The sequence below is a fragment of the Piliocolobus tephrosceles genome, chromosome 10, assembly GCF_002776525.5.
Source record: "Piliocolobus tephrosceles isolate RC106 chromosome 10, ASM277652v3, whole genome shotgun sequence".
In the NCBI taxonomy this organism is placed as follows: domain Eukaryota; kingdom Metazoa; phylum Chordata; class Mammalia; order Primates; family Cercopithecidae; genus Piliocolobus; species Piliocolobus tephrosceles.
In genome coordinates this window covers 116801396-116815627 of record NC_045443.1, presented here as the reverse complement: position 1 = coordinate 116815627, position 14232 = coordinate 116801396, and the positions used below count along the sequence as shown (strand labels likewise).

Sequence of the window (14232 nt, the reverse complement as noted above, 5' to 3'; positions counted from 1 at the left end):
TGACCAAAAGAGAGAATAAATGAATGAAATAATTGAGCTTCTTGTTAAATCATCTTGTTTCATATAAACACTTCCCAGTGTAACAGCTACTGGGAATTTGAACTGGGAAAACATGAAAGGAGAAATACTTGAGAGAGAGAAAAAAAAAACCTTTTAAAAGTGTGTCTTACAAAATGAGGAAACAGCCTATTGTTTCAGTCAGCTATAACTTCTGGAATCCCAGGATCCCAGGGGAGCATGATTCGGGAACATCGTCCTTGATTCACATTTAAGTAATGGGGTAAAACTCAGACAGCCCTCGAATTTGGAGACATTTGAGGTGTGTGAGATGGAGATCATCAACTCTCTTAATAAATCCCAAACACCTTTACCCAGGTAGGTCTACATTTCTTCTACCCCCTATTTTTCCCTACACCAGTTCTATGTGTACCATCATAGAGAGTCAGGAAGGGGCAGAATAGTGGTTAAGTATACCCAGGTTATGCGTGCAGAGGTCAAGTACATAATGCTTGTGTATGCTGTGGTTACATATGCAAGACTAAATACAGTGATGAAATACACAACAATTCAATAAGCATCAGTTGAGTATACAGTGGTTACATGTGCAGCAGTTAAGTCTGTAGTGATTAAACAAGTGGTAGTTAAACACACCTTGGGGAAGTAGCAGAGGTTAACTATGCCGTGGTTAACTGCTCAGTGGTTATGTACACTGTGGGTAAACATGCATCGATTAAATATGCAGTGGTGAGGAGGTTCCAAGATGGCTGAATAGGAACAGCTCTAGTCTACAGCTCCCAGCATGAGTGACGCAGAAGACAGGTAACTTCTGCATTTCCAACTGAGGTACTAGGTTCATCTCATGGGGGCTTGTTGGACAGTGGGTGCAGCCCACAGAGCATGAGCTGAAGCAAGGCGGGGCATTGCCTCACGTGGGAAGTGCAAGGGGTCAGGGAATTCCCTTTTCTAATCAAGGGAAGCCATGACAGACAGTACCTGGAAAATCAGGACACTCCCACCCTAATACTGTGCTTCTCCAACGGTCTTAGCAAACGGCACACCAGGAGATTATATCCCGTGCCTGGCTCGGAGGGTACCACGCCCATGGAGCTTTGCTCACTGCTAGCACAGCAGTCTGAGATTGAACTGCAAGGCAGCGGTGAGGCTGGGGGAGGGATGTCCGCCATTGCTGAGGCTTGAGTAGGTAAACAAAGCAGCCAGGAAGTTTGAACTGGGTGGAGCCCACCGCAGCTTAAGGAAGCCTGCCTGCCTCTGTAAACTCCATCTCTGGGGCAGGGCATAGCTGAACAAAAGGCAGCAGAAACTCTGCAGACTTAAACGTCCCTGTCTGACAGCTTTGAAGAGAGTAGTGTTTCTCCCAGCATGGAGTTTGAGATCTGAGAATGGGCAGACTGCCTCTTCAAGTGGGTCCCTGACCCCTGAGTAGCCTAACTAGGAGACACCTCCCATTAGGGGCCGACTGACACCTCATACAGCCAGGTGCCCTTCTGAGACGAAGCTTCCAGAGAAAGGATCAGGCAGCAACACTTGCCATTCTGCAATATTTGCTGTTCTTCAGCCTCCACTGGTGATACCCTGGCAAACAGGGTCTGGAGTGGACCTCCAACAAACTCCAATAGACCTGCAGCTGAGGGTCCTGACTGTTAGAAGGAAAACTAACAAACAGAAAGGACATCCACACCAAAACCCCATCTGTATGTCACTATTATCAAGACCAAAGGTAGATAAAACCACAAAGATGGGGAGAAATCAGAGCAAAAAAGCTGAAAATTCTAAAAATCAGAGCACCTCTTCTTCTCCAAAGGAATGCAGCTCCTCGCTACCAATGGAACAAAGCTGGATGGAGAATGACTTGGACGAATTGAGAGAAGAAGGCTTCAGACGATGGGTAATAATAAACTTCTTTGAGCTAAAGGAGGATGTTTGAACCCATCGCAAAGAAGCTAAAAACCTTGAAACAAGATTAGACGAATGGCTAACTAGAATAAACAGTATAGAGAAGACCTTAAATAACCTGATGGAGCTGAAAACCAAGGCACAAGAACTACATGACACATGCACAAGCTTCAGTAGCCAATTCAATCAAGTGGAAGAAAGGGTATCAGTGATTGAAGATCAAATGAATGAAATGAAGTGAGAAGGTAAGAAGAGAAGTTTAGGGAAAAAAGAGTAAAGAGAAATGAACAAAGATTCCAAGAAATATGGGACTATGTGAAAAGATCAAATCTACGTCTGATTGGTGTACCTGAAAGTGACAGGGAGAATGGAACCAAGTTGTAAAATACTCTTCAGGATATTATCCAGGAGAACTTCCCCAACCTAGCAAGGCAGGCCAACATTCAAATTCAGGAAATACAGAGAATGCCACAAAGATACTCTTCGAGAAGAGCAACTCCAAGACACATAATTGTCAGATTCACCAAAGTTGAAATGAAGGAGAAAACATTAAGCACAGCCAGAGAGAAAGTCGGGTTATCCATAAAGAGAAGCCCATCAGACTAATAGCGGATCTCTTGGCGGAAACTCTACAAGCCAGAAGAGAGTGGGGGCCAATATTCAACATTCTTAAAGAAAAGAGTTTTCAACCCAGAATTTCATATCCAGCCAAACTAAGCTTCATAAGTGAAGGAGAAATAAAATCCTTTACAGACAAGCAAATGCTGAGAGATTTTTTCACCACCAGGCCTGCCTTACAGGAGCTCCTGTAGGAAGCACAAAACATGGAAAGGAACAAGGCAAATTGTAAAAGCCATCCATGCTAGGAAGAAATTGCATCAACTAATGAACAAAATAACCAGCTAACATCATAATTACAGGATCAAATTCACACATAACAATATTAACCTTAAATGTAAATGGGCTAAATGCTTCAATTAAAAGGCACAGACTGGCAAATTGGATAAAGAGTGAAGACCTATCAGTGTGCTGTATTCAGGAGACCCATCTCATGTGCAGAGACACACATAGGCTCAAAATAAAGGGATGGAGGAAGATCTACCAAACAAATGGAAATCAAAAAAATGCAGGGGTGCAATCCCAGTCTCTGATAAAACAGACTCTAAACCAACAAAGATCAAAAGAGACAAAGAAGGCCATTACATAATGGTAAAGGGATCAATACAACAAGAAGACGTAACTATCATAAATATATATGCACCCAATACAGGAGCACCCAGATTCATAAAGCAAGTCCTTAGAGACCTACAAAGAGACTTAGATTCCCACACAATAATAATGGGAGACTTTAATACCCCACTGTCAACATTAGACAGATCAATGAGACAGAAAGTTAACAAGGATATTCAGGAATTGAACTCAGCTCTGCACCAAGCAGACCTAATAGACATCTACAGAACTCTTTACCCCAAACCAACAGAATATGCGTTCTTCTCAGCACCACATCACACTTATTCCAAAATAGACCACATAGTTGGAAGGAAAGCACTCCTCAGCAAATGTAAAGGAACAGAAATTTTAACAAACTGTCTCTCAGACCACAGGGCAATCAAACTAGAACTCAGGATTAAGAAACTCACTCAAAACCACTCAACTACATAGAAACTGAACAACCTGCTCCTGAATGACTACTGGGTACATAATGACATGAAGGCAGAAATAAAGATGTTCTTTGAAACCAATGAGAACAAAGACACAACATACCAGAATCTCTGGGACACATTTCAAGCAGTGTGTGGAAGGAAATTTATAACACTAAATGCCCACAAGAGAAAGCAGGAAAGATCTAAAATTGACACCCTAACATCACAATGAAAAGAACTAGAGAAGCAAGAGCAAACACATTCAAAAGCTAGCAGAAGGCAAGAAATAACTAAGATCAGAGCAGAACTGAAGGAGATAGAGACGCAAAAAACCCTTCAAAAAAATCAATGAATCCAGGAGCTGGTTTTTTGAAAAGATCAACAAAATTGACAGACCACTAGCAAGACTAATAAAGAAGAAAAGAGAGAAGAATCAAATAGATACAATAAAAAGTGATAAAGGGGATATCACCACCAATCCCACAGAAATACAAACTACCATCAGAGAATACCATAAACACCTCTACACAAATCAACTCGAAAATCTAGAAGAAATGGATAAATTCCTGGACACACACACCCTCCCAAGACTAAACCAGGAAGAAGTTGAATGCCTAAATAGACCAATAACAGGCTCTGAAATTGAGGCCTACCAACCAAAAAAGCCCAGGACCAGACAGATTCACAGCCGAATTCCACCAGAGGTACAAAGAGGCGCTGGTACCATTCCTTCTGAAATTATTCCAATCAATAGAAAAAGAGGGAATCCTCCCTAACTCATTTTATGAGGCCAACATCATCATGATACCAAAATCTGGCAGAGACACAACAAAAAAAGAAAACTTTAGACCAGTATCCCTGATGAACATTGATGCAATAATCCTCAATAAAACACTGGCAAACTGAATCGAGCAGCACATCAAAAAGCTTATCCACCATGATCAAGTGGGCTTCATCCCTGGGATGCAAGGCTGGTTCAACATACGCAAATCAATAAATGTAATCCATCATATAAACAGAACCAAAGACAAAAACCACATGATTATCTCAATAGATGCGGAAAAGACTTTTGACAAAATTCAACACTCCTTCATGCAAAAAAACTCTCAATAAACTAGGTATTGAAGGGATGTACCTCAAAATAATAAGAGCTGCTTATGAAAAACCCATAGCCAATATCATACTGAATGGGCAAAAACTGGAAGCATTCCCTCTGAAAACTGGCACAAGACAGGAATGCCCTCTCTCACCACTCCTATTCAACATAGTGTTGGAAGTTCTGGCCAGGGCAATCAGGCAGGACAAAGAAATAAAGGGTATTCAATTAGGAAAAGAGGAAGTCAAATTGTCCCTGTTTGCAGATGAAATGATTGTATATTTAGAAAACCCTATTGTCTCAGCCCAAAATCTCCTCAAGCTGATAAGCAACTTCAGCAAAGTCTCAGGATACAAAATCAATATGCAAAAATCACAAGCATTCCTATACACCAATAACAGACAAACAGAGAGTCAAATCATGAGTGAACTCCCATTCACAATTGCTTCAAAGAGAATAAAATACCTAGGAATCCAACTTACAAGGGATGTGAAGGACCTCTTCAAGGAGAACTACAAACCACTGCTCAACGAAATAAAAGAGGACAGAAACAAATGGAAGAACATTCCATGCTCATGGATAGGAAGAATCAATATCATGAAAATGGCCATACTGCCCAAGGTAATTTATAGATTCGATGCCATCCCCATCAAGCTACCAGTGACTTTCTTCACAGAATTGGAAAAAACTACTTTAAAGTTCGCATGGAACCAAAAAAGCACCCTTATTGCCAAGAAAATCCTAAGCAAAAAGAACAAAGCTGGAGGCATCACACTACCTGACTTCAAACTATACTACAAGGCTACAGTAACCAAAACAGCATGGTACTGGTACCAAAACAGAGATACAGACCAATGGAACAGAACAGAGCCCTCAGAAATAATACCACACATCTACAACCATCTGATCTTTGACAAAACTGACAAAAACAAGAAATGGGGAAAGGATTCCCTATTTAATAAATGGTGCTGGGAAAACTGGCTAGCTATATGTAGAAAGCTGAAACTGGATCACTTCCTTACACCTTATACAAGAATTAATTCTAGATGGATTAAAGACTTAAATGTTAGACCTAAAACAGTATAAACCCTAGAAGAAAACCTAGGCAATACCATTCAGGCCATTGGCATGGGCAAGGACTTCATGACTAAAACACCAAAAACAATGGCAACAAAAGCCAAAATAGACAAATGGGATCTAATTAAACTAAAGAGCTTCTGCACAGCAAAAGAAGCTACAATCAGAGTGAACAGGCAACTTACAGAATGGGAGAAAATTTTTACAATCTACCCATCTGACAAAGGGCTAATATCCAGAATCTACAAAGAACTTAAACAAATTTACAAGAAAAAATCAAACAACTCCATCAAAAAGTGGGTGAAAGATATGAACAGACACTTCTCAAAAGAAGACATTTATGCAGCCAACAGACACATGAAAAAATGCTCATCATCACTGGCCATCAGAGAAATGCAAATCAAAACCACAATAAGACACCATCTCACACCAGTTAGAATGGTGATCACTAAAAAGTCAGGAAACAACAGGTGCTGGAGAGGATGTGGAGAAATAGGAACACTTTTACACATTGGTGGGACTGTAAACTAGTTCAGCCATTGAGGAAGACAGTGTGGCGAGTCCTCAAGGATCTAGAACTAGAAATACCATTTGACCCAGCCATCCCATTACTGGGGATATACCCAAAGGATTATAAATCATGCTGCTATAAAGACACGTGCACATGTACATTTATTGCAGCACTATTCACAATAGCAAAGACTTGGAACCAACCCAAATGTCCATCAATGACAGACTGGATTAAGAAAATGTGGCACATATATACCATGGAATATTATGCAGCCATAGAAAAGAATGAGTTCATGTCCTTTGTAGGGACATGGATGAAGCTGGAAACCATCATTCTGAGCAAACTATCACAAGGACAGAAAACCAAACACCGCATGATTTCACTCATAGGTGGGAACTGAACAATGAGAACACTTAGACACAGAATGGGGAACATCACACACTGGGGCCTGTTGTGGGGTGAGGGGAGGTGGGAGGGATAGCATTAGGAGATATACCTAATGTAAATGACTAGTTAATGGGTGCAGCACACCAACATGGCACATGTATACATATGTAACAAACCTGCACTTTGTGCACATGTACCCTAGAACTTCAAGTATAATAAAAAAGTTTTTAAAAATGCAGTGGTTAAGTACACAGTGGTTCCAACACAGTGGTTACATATGCAGAGGTTACCTGTGCAGTAAAGTATGCAGCAGTACACAGTGGTTAAACGTGCATCGATTAAACATGCAGTGGTTAAGTATGCAGTGGTTCAAAACACAGTGGTTACATATGCAGTAAAGTATGCAGCAGTAAGGAATGCTGGTTCAGAAGCTGACAAACCTAGATTTGAAGTCCAACTCTTTTACTTCCAACAGGGCTCAGAGACCTCTCTGAGTCTCATCTTGATCATCAACAAGGTGGGAAGAAACATGGTACCTGTGCCCTAAGTTTGCTTCCAGGAATAAAGGAGCTGACTTAGGTAATGTGCCCTGGTCTGTCACAGAGTAAGAGAACAGTATAAGGGGTTTCTGTTATTATAATTATAATTAATTGTTATATTATAAATTTATTATATAATATTACTATAATTATGATTACTTTTATCATCACTGTTATTATTATCACCATTATTATGGTTTTGTCACATCAGAGGGTCAGTCACAGATAGAAGGGAGCAAGAGGCCCACATGCTGTACATTAGAGTATAACAGCTCTACAATAGAGACGCGGTACGACACGGCATCATTTTTTTTTCAGATTTTCATGACCGGAATCTTGTCTTCTGGCTTCATGAAACTCTCACTAACATATCTTAGGATTTCCTATGTTGTAGCCTCACTGCCACAATCTGTACATGCCTGGTCTAACTTAATCCTCTTCCTGACCTTGAGAATTACATCTCAACATTCCCATTTTATAGCTGTGAAACTGAGGCCCACGGAGGAAAAGAAACTTGCCCAAGGTTGCTCGATTTGTAAGTGACAGGGTCGAGATTCGTACACACAGATTCCATGTAGGAGACAATATTTTTTGTTTTTTATTTTGAAATGGAGTCTTACTCTGTCACCCAGGCTGGAGTGCGGTGGCACGATCTTGGCTCACTGCAACCTCCTCCTCCTGGGTTCAAGCAATTCTCCTGCCTCAGCCTCCAGAGTAGCTGGAGTTACAGGTGCTCGCCATCACACCTGGCTAATTTTTACATTTTTAGCAGAGACAGGGGTTTCACCATGTTGGCCAGGCTGGTCTCCAACTCCCGACCTCAAGTGATCCTCCCAACTCGGCCTCCCAAAGTGTTGGGATTACAGGCGTGAGTCACCACGTCTGGCCCAATGTTTTAAAAGTAGGGAAATTCCCTTCCTTCTCACTTCTCTCTTTATCTCCCTCTGCCTATCATGGAAACTACTTTCTTCCTGTTTCCTGGAGTGAACTCTCTAGACATGTGGTTGAACATCACTTCTCCAAGTTGATAGGGCTTAACTGTTTCTCTCTCTTTGAAATTGCAGCGTAACTAAAGCCTGTACCTGAGGGGGCAGCCTCGGTGGTGGGGAAGACTTCATTTTTGAAAATTACTCCACTTAACTCCCACTTATAAGAACTTACGAACACAAAGAAGGAAACAACAGACACTGGGGCTCTACTTGATGAGAAAGGGTGGGTGGAGGGAGAGGAGCAGGAAAGATAACTATTGGGTAATGGGCTTGATACTTGGGTGATAATGTATACAACAAACCCCTGTGACACATGTTTACCTATGCAACAAACATTCACATGTAACCCCAAACCTAAGATAAAAGTTAGAAAATAATAATGAGATAAAAATTTAAAAGAAAAAAAATGACTCTAGTTTCCCAAGCCACTTCTCCAAAATTCAGTAATCACATCTTCTAGAAATAGATTTTCCAGAGGCCTTACAAAGCCTGGGCCAGGCTTTGTAAGTGTATGCCGAAAATAGGAGGCAGGGGATAATTTTTTTTTTTCAGTAGCATCCATAGGATAATGGAGTGGGTTTTAGCCAAGGGTTTAAGATCAGGGAGACTGGAGTTCAAAACTTCACTCTGCCACTTACTGGCTGTTGTATTCTAGGGAACTCATTTTACCTCTCCCAGCCTCAGTAAAATGCTGAGTATACAGTCTTTTTCTGGAGTATGTGTATACAGTGCTCTCTGTATATGTGTGCTAGCACAGTGCCCATCACACAGTGGATGCTCAAGAAGTACTAGTTAAATAACTGAGTAAAGAAAAAATACAAAGACCTGAAACTCCTGAGACAGGTCTGGGCTGAAATGATTTGGGAGTCAGCGGCTCATAGAGCCATTAAAATGGAAAGGAACTCTATCATTTAAGGTAGGGCTTGCCGAACTACAGCCAGTGGGCCAATTTAGCCTGCCTCCTGCTTTTATAAATACAATTTTACTGGAATACAGATATGCTTTTTTGTTTGCATAATACCTAGGGCTGTTTTTGCACTACAGTGGCAGAGAGGAGGAGTTTTGACTGAAACCACTGGGTCTACAAACTTAAAATATTTATGATTTGTTCCTTCACGGTAAATATTTACTAACCCTTGATTTAAGGGTTTGGAAGAGGAACTTGCAAAAGAGAGAGGTGAGCCATGACCAGAGAGGCAGACTTTATTTCTGTGTCTTCAACTTGAACGTCCTCATTGGATCTCACCTGTGTCCTCTGGTGGCACCCAGTTCCTGACAGGCCTTGTCTCTCTCCCAGCTGTTGGTGCCCAAGGGCTCAGTGGTCAGATGCTGACCCAGCTTTTCCGAGGGTCCATCCCGAGCTGGGACAATGGGGCTATTCTGGGGCTCTGTCCTACAGAGGAATAAATAAGGACACAAAAGTGTTAGAATATACAGAGACACTTAATGTTCATTAAATATTCACAGAGTTCCTAGTATTTCCCAGCTTCCCTTGCAGTTAGGTTTAGCCCATGAGATTATTTTTGGCCAATGGTCTCTAAGCAGGAGGGAACACATGTAATTTCCAGTTCAAGGCAATCGAGATCCATGTGCCTTCTCCAGCTCCCCCTTCCTCTGTCATAGTGACTTTAGAGTCCACACATTCTGAAAGGTGAAACTATTTGATGGAGGAAAGATGCCTGTACCACATCAGACTTCGCAAGAGAGAAATAAACTGAAATTAGGTTAAACCACTTTGATGTAGGTTTATTTGTCACAGCAGCATAGCTTATTCTATTTGGACTAAATCACAGAGCGATGCTGGAAACCAGCATTTCATTTCCTTTCTCAAGACATACTGGGAGGCCAAAGCATAATAAGATTAGTGTAAATGCCCTTTTGCCATTTCTATTCCGTTTCTCTGGCTTATTTCTGTATGGACCACATATATGTAGATTCAAATAGTCTTAAGTATGTAGTAGCTATAGTATCTGGGGCCAGTCACAACATCTCTGAGTTGCAGTGTCTTCAATTATAAAATAGTGAATAATATCAATTCATATATTGCTGAGCTATTGTGAATATAAAATGAGATAAAATATACAAGCAGAAAGGCCTCAAAAGTGTCAGTTTTCTTTGGTTTTACTTCCTTGTAAACCAATCTCCAATCTGATGTCCTTAATGAGTATGAACCACCCACTTGGGACAGCAATCCCCATGAAGGCCTGCAGTCCTGCAGCCCCCTCCTCTACCACTGACAAAGGCTGCAGAGAATACTGAGGAGTCGCCTATGAGTCCCATTTCTTTTTTTTTTTTTTTTTTTTTTTTGAGACGGAGTCTCGCTCTGTCACCCGGGCTGGAGTGCAGTGGCCGGATCTCAGCTCACTACAAGCTCCGCCTCCCGGGTTTACGCCATTCTCCTGCCTCAGCCTCCCGAGTAGCTGGGACTACAGGCGCCCGCCACCTCGCCCGGCTAGTTTTTTGTATTTTTTAGTAGAGACAGGGTTTCACCGTGTTAGCCAGGATGGTCTCGATCTCCTGACCTCGTGATCCGCCCATCTCGGCCTCCCAAAGTGCTGGGATTACAGGCTTGAGCCACTGCGCCCGGCCCAAGAAACTATTAAGTGCATCCTTTAAACAAAAAGATGAAAGTTCTAGACTTACTAAGGAAAAAAAAACTCAGCTCACTGCAAGCTCCGCCTCCCGGGTTTACGCCATTCTCCTGCCTCAGCCTCCCGAGTAGCTGGGACTACAGGCGCCCGCCACCTCGCCCGGCTAGTTTTTTGTATTTTTTAGTAGAGACGGGGTTTCACCGTGTTAGCCAGGATGGTCTCGATCTCCTGACCTCGTGATCCGCCCGTCTCGGCCTCCCAAAGTGCTGGGATTACAGGCTTGAGCCACCGCGCCCGGCCGAGTCCCATTTCTTTATGGGAGTTCCTGAGAGGGCAAAGAAGTTGCCTGGTTAATCAGCTTTTGAAGAGACTGTCACTCAAGTTCCTGCCTCTTAACTAGGAAGAGTCAGGAGTTTGAGAGAAACAGGTGTATTTGGTGACATGCAGAGAGCGTCTCTCCCTGCTCACCCTACCTTCAGACCCCATGTCAAGCATTGATCAAAGGCATTAGCATGTCTCATGCACCAGGCTCCTGCATCGGTGCATCCAGGTTGGTTTTATGACTCAGGATGAATGCATCTGACAAGCCCCCTGCTCCTCAGGGCTTCTAAGAGAGCAAGCCAAGCCCAGTCGATATTGAAGGAAGGGCAGCAAAACACATCCATCTCTGTCAGCCACTTATGAGTGCATCTTTAGAAGCAGAGCTGGTAGAACTGCAAGCCCTGGAGGGATGGAGATTCTAATTAGGGCTTCTCAGCCCTTCTCACTACCAACTCTGTGCTTTCAGAACTCCCTTCCGTCCTGCTCAGCCTCAGTTTTCCGTAAACCTCCCTGCTATGGGGGTTACTTTTCCATGCCTTTACTTCTGCCCATTTATCCCTGAGGAATGCTGCCCTGTCTGCTGTCTGATAAAGCTTCTGTTTTCTGCCTAACAACCAGCAAGGCTTGCCTCTTCCCACACTTGTCCTGGCCTAGGGTAACCTGTATTCATTAACTCCAATTTCCTGAGTGCCGTCATTGTATCCAGATCAGTTTCAGGTGTGGAGATGCAGTGAACAAGACAGTGATATCTCCTGTGATTATGGAATGTTTACATTCTAGATGGAGGAATAGATAATAAACACATAGCAAGTAAAAATGGGGCTTGTTGAATGGTAACACATTTTTTTTTGAGACAGAGTCTCACTGTGCTGTCCAGGATGGAGTGCAGTGGCACAATCACAGCTCACTGCAGCCTTGAACTCCCTGGCTCAAGTGATCTTCTGGCCTCAACCTCCCAAGTAGCTGGGACCACAGGCACACACCACCACACCCACCTTTTTTTTTTTTTTTTTTTTGGAGAGACAGGGTCCCACTATATTGCTCAAACTGGTCTTGAACTCCTGGACTCAAGACCTCCTGACATGGCCTCCCAAAGTGCTGGGATTACAGGTATGAGCCACGATTTTCAGCTGACAGAGCTACGAAATGGGAGGAATGGCTGCTACTTTGTATATAATAATCAGGGAAGTCCTTCCGGAGGAGTAACAAGGGAGTGGAGACTTGAAGAATTCAGGACTAATCTTAAAGTTTGGGCAGTTTAGAATGTATTCTTAGATTATTTGACACTCTTGTCATAAAAAAATCAAAAGATAGAAATTAATTTATCTCCCTTTGAATATTGGATGGGCTTAGTGACTCACATTTAATGAAAAGAATGTAGTAGAAGTAATGATGTATGACCTTCAAGACTTGGTCACAAAAGGTAGCTTCTGCCTTCTTCTCTTGGGTTGATAATTCTGGCAGAAGCCGTGTTGTGAGGACACTCAAGCAGCCATATGGAGAGGCCTATGTGAAGAAGAACTGAGGCCTCCTACCAACAGTCAGCACCAACTTGTCAGCCCTATGAGTGAGCCGCCTTGGAAGTGGATTCTCCAGCTCCAGTCAAGCCTTACCATGAGACTGCAAACCTGGTTGACATCTAACCACAGCTTCATGAGAGACGGTGAGTTAGAACCACTCAGTCAAATTCCTGAGTCACAGAAACTATGAACCATAATAACTGTCTGTTGTTGTTTTCAGCCAAAAGATTTGGAATAATTTGTTACACAGTTATATATAGCTTCTACACAGGTATCTGCTGGAAGTAAGAAGTGTACCCTAGGCAGAAGGAATAGCAAGTTCAAAAATTGTTAGCATATTATAAGGAAGAGCGGCCGGGCACAGTGGCTCATGCCTGTAATCCCAGCACTTTGGGAGACCGAGGCAAGTGGATAACTTGAAGTAAGGAGTTTGAGACCAGCCTGGCCAATATGGTAAAACCCTGTCTCTACTAAAACTAAAAGAATTAGCTGGTGTGGTGGTGCACGTCTGTAATCCCAGCTACTCAGGAGGCTGAGGCGGGAGAATCGCTTGACCCCAGGAGGCAGAGGTTGCGGTGAGCTGAGATCATGCCACTGCACTCCAACCTGGGTGACAGAATGAGATTCTGTCTCAAATAATAATAATAACAACAACAACAACAATAATAATAAACAGCAAGCAAAGGCTACAGTGGCAAGAGGTGAGATCAGAGACCAGGTCACAGGAAGACCTTTGAGGCTCTCTGCAGCTGAGATGGGAGAAGAGTCTTTGGAACAAGCGTGATTACATTTGAGAAAGGTCACTCTAGTGGTTGAGGGACACAAGGCTGAAGGGAGAGAAGGGCAGAGATGGGGAAATGGTTGCAATAGTCCAGGCTCCGATCAGTGTAGTAACAGAGTGGAGTGGGGGATGAGATGTGGTCTGATTATAGCGAATTTTGAAAGTAGTACTGACATGATTTGCTGCTGACTAAATGTGAAAAGCAAGAGAGTAAGACAGGAGGAGGGGTCAAGGTTTTGAGCCTGAGCAACTGGAAGGATGGCGTCAATATTGAGGAGATGGAGAAAGTAGAGTAGGGAGAAAACTTTTGGGAAGATCTATCCTCTTTTCTAAGACGTGGTATGCCTTTGCTCCCCTACCAGCAACTCTTAATAATATGTTGTTGTCATTTGATTGTCTTCTGTCAAACTGGACTGTGAGCTGCCTGTGAGCAAGACTGGGTCTTACGGCCCCAGAGCCTGCTGCTTAGTGAGCACTCAGCAATATTTTTTCAATGAATCAATAAAAGAGGTAACGAATTAGCCAAAGAGAACATTGTTTCCAAAAGTTAGAAAGTGCTTTTGAGATGCTTTGGACTAATTTCCTGATGTTATAGTTGGTGGGAATGGAATCTCAGAAAGGGTCCATAACTCAGCTAATGCCCCAGTCTACTCAGACTGCTCAATCCATGTCTTCTCTGTTCAACCTCATATTTCTTTCAGAAAACATCAGTGAGCTTATTGATTTGTGTGCATTGTCCAGCAAAGACTTGACACATAAGGTAGTTCACTTCCCAGGTGGCTAACTCATACGACTAGCAAGCTGGTGCTGGCTGTGGGCAGAAGGCCTTAGTTCTTCACATGGGCCTCTCCGTATGGCTGCTT

General features: G+C 42.7%; 1 protein-coding gene across 1 annotated transcript in view; it reads right to left on the bottom strand.

Moving 5' to 3' along the window:
- Nucleotides 1–14232, bottom strand: part of SRRM4 (serine/arginine repetitive matrix 4) — a 172623-nt gene that overhangs the window by 42880 nt on the left and 115511 nt on the right. The window contains exon 2 of the mRNA XM_023212275.2: nucleotides 9403–9549. Within this exon, the coding sequence (XP_023068043.1) occupies nucleotides 9403–9549 (147 nt within the window). The remainder of the gene's footprint in view (nucleotides 1–9402; nucleotides 9550–14232) is intronic.